Below are 8360 nucleotides of genomic sequence, written 5' to 3'. Positions count from 1 at the left end.
GTAATATTCAAAAATTATTTAAAATAAAATAAAAACAACCTTAATCGTTTTAAACTAATTTCAAATATAAAAGAGATAGCTTGGGTTTAAATTAAAAAGTTTAATATTTAACAGATAATAGAATTTTATTTAAATTTTATAACATAAGAGACTTTTCTCAGGGCGGGTTTTCTGGCAATCAGAAACAGACGACACTTTACTACTAATAACACTAACCTAATTACTAGACATTTCACTAATACAATAAATTCCATTTAGAAACAAGACCAACCAATTACACAGCTTCCCCTTATAATTGTTGATCTCTTCTTGTCGATGACGCTATATCCAACTCCCAACCATGGCTTCCGGTCTTTCCCGCCTCTAGCCCAACGGACGTCTTCTCCCAAAGCCAGCAAAGTGCCCAAAAGTGCCCGTTTCCTCTCCTCTATCTTCAATGTTCACTGGTCGATCCAAAATATAATCGATTGTAGCACAATCGCTCTGCTTTATATGCTATGATTTGCGATGTAAATAGTTTATTGATAATTGTTACTTTCTTCCATTTCTTCTTTGATTATTCCTTTTCCATAATTACTGCATAGGAACAACAAGACTTAATAAATTTCAATCCATGTTATAAAACACAAACAACTCAACGAACAATTCGGAAGGACGCGCACCGCCATCTTTCTTGTTTTGAAAAGCGTATTTATTTTAGACAATGAAAACTGGTTAGCTTGCTTCTAGATCCAAAACAATACCGAAACGACATACATAAAATAAAAACATAACTAAAATCATTAATCTATCAATATTAACTATTCATTAAAAAAGAGCATATTACGATATTTAAAAAAATTTAAGGCTCCTACATATATATTGATATGTAGGAGCCTTAAATTTTTAAATCGTTTAGAATGTCCTCTTATATTGAAATTTTAGGGATCACTTAACTATGGGCATACCTTTGAGGGGTACTATTAAGTTTTATTTCATGTTCAGGAGTGTTGGTATAAATTTGGAACTCTATTTGTTTTAATTCACTTTTAAAATTAGTGAAATCCTCTATGGAGTAGGCAGAATTGTGGTTTGACACTTCTAAATTTTTTGTGAAGTTCCGAAATATTCTCATTGTGATTATTAAGTGTTGCCTTTACTATTACTAATGGAAATTTTTGTTTTGTTGTATTGTCCCAAGAGGCTTATTTTTTTACTTATGTATTTTTAATGTCATGCATTGTCAGTAGTAAAACATGTTCTCTCTAAAAAAAAAATTAATAAATTCACAATGCCCTAATAATTAATTTAAACTGTAAGATATGTCTGTAATTGAAATGATATATTAACCAATGTTTATTAATTCATTTCTAAAATAAAGTGGACTACTGTGTAACGATGTTCTCCTACTACTAATGAAAATCGAAGAGTTTTGTAATTATAAAGCATTGTTAAATCAATTTGTAATGTTTTTTTTTTGTTTCAATTTATGCTGTAAATGGCTTAACTATTATTACTAAATTATTTGTTTTATTGTTCTAGGGGGAAACATAGTTGCTGGTGATCAAGGTATGTTTTACGATTATTTGTAATTTTAGTTGTGTTTAAACAAAATGTATTCATTTATTACTAATTGAGATGAAAAATGAATTTTATTCTGGGATAATTAGTCTCCTAACAATAATGAAATTGTACACTTCAAGCAACATGAATATTTTGGAATGTTATTGAGGTTATCAGCATACAAGATATTGGAATTGGTTGATAATGTATGGTAGGTCATTTACATAAACAGATAAAAGAAGGAAAATCCTTGAGGAATAACTCTTGAGCGAAATAATGATGATAAGGGAATAGCAACATCATGTTGGTAATAATGACTGAGAGCTGCATCTCTGCTCATCATTAAATTCATTGGTTTCTGTAGAAGGATGAGTTCAACACATTGGATATATTTTTTTTTATTTTTTTTTTATTGAGTATTTTTCACTTGAATATTCATTGACACTAACTATGTGAAGAACAATCTAGAATGTTCCAGGTTCTCAAAAATAAAAATGAAACATACTTTAGGTTTTTGAACATCAATTTTTTTCTTGGGGGTTTTGACTTATATATATTTTGTTTTTTTAATGATTTAAGCCATTTTAGAATCTTCTATTCTCAACATCATTATTATTTTTTAGACAGTTCATTAACTGGAATCTTGCGAGCTATATCATTTTTATGTATTTTTTTTTTTGTCATATTTATATTGAAAATATTTCCAAGGCTGTAGGTGTAGTAGTTTTTCTGATAAACGTAGATAAGTTTCTAAAATCATTTTCCCACAATCAGAAAAAGGAAAGTAAAGAAAATTTTAATGCAACATTTGATACAATTTGTTACAATACATGATGCTTTTCGTGAAAAGCTAAATGTCAATTGGTAATATTTTCCATTTTTGATTCAATTTATGCTGTAAATGGCACAATTAATATTACTAAATTACCTATTTTATTGTTCTAGGTGGATGCACACCTGGTTGGGTTATTCCTGGTGGTATGCTTTACAATCCTTTATAATTTTAGTTGTATTCAGACAAAATTAATTTTTTTATTTCAATTATAAAATTCAACACATTCAAGCATCGTGAATACTTTGGAAATAACTTGAAATGTTGTTGAGATTATCAGCATTTCAAAGATATTGGAATTAGTATATAAAGCTTGGTAGGTGTTTTATATAAATAGATTAAGAAAAATAGGTGCGAGGATAATGAAAATAGGAACACCTGAAGAGGAACTGAGGAACTCCTGGTTAGTGAAGTAGTGAAGTTAAGGGACTAACGACATTTTTTGGGGAATGACACTTTGAGAGTAGAGAAAAAAGAAGCTATGAAACCTTCTTGAATTATAGTGAACCCTTACTATAACATTGTTCTTTACAACACGGTATTGTACATAATATGGATCTAACCCTTATCCCTATTTCTGATTATTCAGATAACATGATAATTAATATATATGATAATTTTTTGTTTCCCTAACTTTGTTGGGTATGTCTTTGATAACGAGGCATAATCTAGCAATTATGCCTTTAATTGGCTGCTAGCTGCTTACATTAAAACAACAATTATAAAGGAGAAACAGAAGGGCTTACATCTACTTAAATTAACTGATAATTACGAGAAACAGTATCATTAAATTAGTTGGTATTCTCTAGAAGGAAGAATTCATCACATTGGGTATTTCCATATTTTTTTTATTGGTTATTTTTTTCTGGAATAATTGTTGATACTGATTAGTTAGACTATGTGAGGCATAATCAAGAATGTTCCTGGTTCTCGAAGATATAAACATATTATGGTTTTTCGTCCAAAAACAAAAAAAGGTAAAGTACAAAATATGCTTTTCTGAAAATTATTAATTCATCTTTTTTTTAATACTGGAAGTATTTATATCAACCATTTTTTTCATGGTGTTTTATGACTTATTATTATTGGTGTACAATATACTGTATTAAATAAAGCATTTTTTTATGAAAACTTTTTTCCAAGTTTGAGTATTGCAAAGCTGGTATTCACAAATCCCAAAGTGATTAATCCTGCATATTTATGAGGGTATTCATTTCCAGTTAGGTGATGTCTTTGTCAAGGTTATCAATGCAGGTAGCAGTAACCATGGTTCTAATAAACAGTGAAATAAATAAACTATTTTTAAATTAAATTTGAGTTAAAGTGGAAATCTGCTAAGGAAAATTAAGAACAAGTTTAATTAAAGAGACAAAAAAATAAGATGGAATGTAAGAAAAAAAAAGGGAAAGTACAAAAAATAAGTATGGAATTATTATTTGTATAAAAGTAACAACACAAAAACTAGTATGGAATAAAAAAACAAGTATCAATGACTTTCTAAATTTAAGTTTTTCATGTATAAGTAAACTTATTTTTTCAAGAAATAATTTTTATTTTCTTCTTTATTGTTGAATGATTTTCTGAAATAAAAAACAACAAATATAAATAAGTACAAAAATAAAATATAAATTTTATAATTATTAAAGGGTAGTACTATTAAACTTTTTAGATGTAATAAAAAATTTATTGTCAGGTGAAATTTTTATTTTTATTTAAAAAATCTTACAGTAAAATTTGGATAAACAGAAAGTAAATATAAGTAATCGATTTATTTCAAATGGATTCAACTGATTCAATTAAATTGATTCGTATTATACAAAGTTGATCTAATTGAAAATAGGTATAAACAAGATAGAGCGATAACATATTGTAAATATTCTAATTTAAAACAAAAATAGCTACAGAATATATATTTTAAAAATGTATACTTTTAAGTGTTTATAATTTTAAAATATGAAAAGTTTACTTTATTATTTTTTTTTTTTGTAGTAACAGTCCCTAAAGGTGATATAATAGTAGAATATGGCAATCCACTTGAAATCTTATGTATCCTCCGTACTCCAACTGTTTATAATTCATCCCTTTTACGTTTTTATCATGATCGTGAGGAGGTATCTAAGGAATTGCTTAGCATAGTTAATGAGACAACACTTCGCCTTTTTGTTGAGAAGCCTCCTATATCTAGTCGTCTGTATTTTTGTAAATTAATGACAGCTCCTAATGAGTTTAAAGGTGTTTGTCTCAACTATGTTTTTGTTGGAAGTAAGTATTTTTTATATTTATTCCATTGTTATATCTTTAATTAATAATATATTGTTAAGATTACAGAAAGTTTATTACTTTGTAATATTATCTTCTATCTAATTTCCTAAAGGAAAGAGAGAGAGAGAAAAAATAAAAGAGGCAAGTGTCATTGAATATGTTTGCCATTTTAAGTGACGATTAAGGTATTATTTATTTATTAATTGGTATTAAAAGGGAAAATATGTTGTAAATTGATTTGAATGGTCAATATTAAAAATTTATAGCCTTGGTCAAAACTATTAAACCACTCTCAAAAAATGTATGCATTCTAACAATTCTTTCACCTTGAGTGTAAGTGTAACCAGTTTAATAAACTTTTGTCAACTTCAATTTTATATAAGTTCAATGCCAAAGTTTTCTTACTTTATTAAGGATACTATATATATAAATATTTGACTGTATAATTTCAAATTATGGAGGTGTCCAGGGTTGCCGTCAAACGAGATACAATTATAGTTTACAATAAATAGATACATTTTTTCATGTTACTTATGTTGTCTTGACTATTACAATTAGCAACGTGGATTTTATACAAAAAACAGTTATCATAACTAATTTTTCTGCATTTTTATGTTTACACCTTTTTATTTAATATTCTTTGATTACTTCTCTTACAATTATTGTTATTATACCTATATTGTATTCATTTTATTATCTTAACTATATTTTCTATCGGTATATATTATTTGTTACGTATTTTGTCATTTAATTTATTTTTCGTTTTCCTAAATTAGAAAATTCTTATAGTTATTAGTGTCATATGTTAATATCTCTTTCTTGTATTATTTTTCATTTTTCATCATATTTTTATATCTCTTTCCTGTTTACGCGACGTATTTGAAATAGAAAGAAAAACATTAATGGCCACCTCCCCCCCACCACTCCTGTACACTTCCGATTTTCTTATTAAAGCTCTCAACTTGAACAGGTGGGAGGTCCTAATTTGTTCTTTACTCATTTATTATTATTATTAATTTTATTTTTATTTATTCTTTCACGACCTCTATTTAATCTCAACTTACTTCTTTATTTTCCGTCTTTTAGTGTGTTAAATTTTGTTTTCCCATATTTACTTTTCTGTTTTTTCCATATCTACTTTTCTGTTTCTTCCTGTTATTGCGTCTCCTGTACATTTTTAAATTTATAGTTTGTGTAATTTTTTATATTCTTATCATTTTTTATTTTATATTAATACTGTTTTATTTCTTCTTTTCTTTTATTTGTATATAATTTTCTTTTCACTTATTTTTATCCTACCTTAATTTAACTCTTTGTATCTTATTATCTTACTATGTCAAAATGTTCTTAGTTGTTTTGTATCTTTTAAGCCTAGATGAAGCTCTACAAAGTGGGGTGAAACGTTGGAAAATAAATAGTTGTTAACTATTTTTGTTTCTCTTTTGACCACAACTCTGACCATCTTCTCCATAATTTATGAAGGATAAGTTGGTCTTGTGTGCAATCAATCAAATTGTACCCTTGAACAACATTCCCTAATATTATATCATCATTCAACTGTATACAAACCATTACCTTCTTACTTGTTCGTTGTTATATGAAGATGGTCAGAATGAATAAGTGCATATAATATGGTATTTAATAACCTCTTTTTGCTTAGTTCTACTCAGTGACTTAATGACACTAATAGCCTTTTTTCATCCTCTTTTTTTTTAATCAGTAAAGTATATTCACCTTACAAACCACAGCCTTTACTAATTTACTATTATTATTTATTCTCTTCATTTCTAGACACATCAGTCCTATTTCTTTTTAATTTAATTTTATTTATTATATACTTTTATGTTCTTTATTTGTATTTGACTGTCTTTAGACTTTCATACCTGTTCAGATGTGTTATGTATCTTTATTGATAATGTATTTGTTTATTATAGCCAAACCTCAGGCAGTTCAAAATTTTTCATGTATCTCTTACAACTGGGAAAGCTTAAATTGTTCTTGGGTTCCTGTGAAAAATCCAATCAGAACTGAATACCACATTGTTTTTACTTTTACAGAAAGAAAAAGGTAAATTGTTTAAAGTTTTATCCTTTTCTTTATCATTATATGTATAAATAATTTAACAAATCAAAATATTGTATATTGAGTGATGTTATTAAAAAACTGAAAATGTTTTTTATTGAAAGCCAAAATTAAACATATTAGAATGTAAGGCTAGTAACCACTTCGTACTCATACATGTCAGGATGATTATTATAAAATTTTATATGTATAACTCAAATAAATTTAAAAAACTCAATCTCTGTGTATAATTAGGGAGGCCTTTATATTTCATAAATATCTAAAATTTAGTGAGAATGCATGACTATTTTATATCTGCTATCCTGTGGATATTTATGATGTATGTATAAGTTACAGCCTGAGTATGATAACAGCTGACAGGCCATATTAGCTCATTGAGTCAATCTGCTGATTTAAAGTATGTATGTAGAAGTACTGGACTCAATAAAGTCATTCTATTTCTGGAACTCATGCGAGTCATTTCATATCCTTTTTCTCTTTTTTTCATTGTTTGCGCTCGACAATACTTAGTTATCCTCTTTTTTGATAAATTGTACAAATAAACAAGTTTTTATATATAGTTGGTTTTAGTTATGTTTTATTTTATGTATCAGCATTCAGTATTGTTAATTTGTTTTGCTGAACCAAAAAGCCAATTTTGTTCAGTCAAATTTGGAGTAGAAGAAAAAAAATGTTGTTCAAAGAGTCAAGATCGGGCACCATTCTAAAGCCGGTAAAATCGCTGCCATGTTGAACCAATTCAAATATTTTCAATTTTAGTTATTTTCCTATCATGATTATATTTACAGTACATTTAAGAATAAATATGAGCGGAAAAATAAGTATTAAGAAAAAATATACATAAAGAAAATCATATACAAAAACTCAGAATGGTTGTGCTACAATCAATGGTTACATCCAATATCGAAGATTGTGAACGAAGAAAGGAAGGATACTTGTTAGTCAGGATAGTGGGAGAGAGGACATCTCCTGGAAGCAGATGGTGCTGACCATCCTTAGCCTATTGTCAGTGGTAGCTATTTAGAAAGAAAATATCAAGAATCACCATTTATCCAAGAAGATTATGTAATTGAAGGAAAAAAGATATTCTTTGTTTGGATTGCCGGGGGATTGGACGTGTCCTGGAAACTAGAGAAGAACCAACCCTTTGTCTACTGTCAGTGGTAACATCTTTTGAACGAAGACACTAGAATCATCAGTCATCAAAGAAAATTTTATATATATTGTTATATCCTCTTTTTTAATAAATAGTCGTTTTTTTATGCATTATTAAATAAAATAAAAGGAATTTTAATAATTTTTACTAAATTCTCATATCTTAAAGTATAACTTCGGTTCAAATTAAAAGCTTTAATATTAAATAAATAGTAGAATTTTATATTATTGACTCTTAATCTCAGGGTGGGTTTCTAGGCAATCAAAACAGACACTTAGCTTAATTAACATCTACTTTTACACATATACTTAAAATTTTATGTTGTACAACACTAACCAATTTATGAATGGAATATGGTCCGGGTGCGGTAAAAAAAAACAAACTCAAATAGTAGAATTATACTATTTTATTGAGCCAACGTTTCGCCCCACGTTGCAGGGCTTCGTCAGGGCTAAAAAAGATACAAACACTATAGTTACAAAAAGG

The 8360-nt window shown here is 27.6% G+C and overlaps 1 protein-coding gene across 1 annotated transcript in view; it reads left to right on the top strand.

The window, feature by feature from the left end:
- The window catches only part of LOC106689757 (cytokine receptor), a gene marked incomplete at its 3' end in the record, with an annotated part of 33007 nt that overhangs the window by 2666 nt on the left and 21981 nt on the right, over window positions 1–8360 (top strand). Inside the window, 4 exon segments of the mRNA XM_067047186.1 lie at window positions 1522–1548; window positions 2488–2520; window positions 4364–4636; window positions 6571–6703. Coding sequence (XP_066903287.1) covers window positions 1522–1548; window positions 2488–2520; window positions 4364–4636; window positions 6571–6703 — 466 coding nt within the window.

Source organism: Halyomorpha halys, unplaced genomic scaffold (assembly GCF_000696795.3).
Source record: "Halyomorpha halys isolate HHAL.00 unplaced genomic scaffold, Hhal_1.1 Scaffold1451.1, whole genome shotgun sequence".
NCBI lineage: Eukaryota > Metazoa > Arthropoda > Insecta > Hemiptera > Pentatomidae > Halyomorpha > Halyomorpha halys.
Note: the sequence above shows the minus strand (reverse complement) of the source record. Positions and strands in the feature narration are given on the sequence as shown.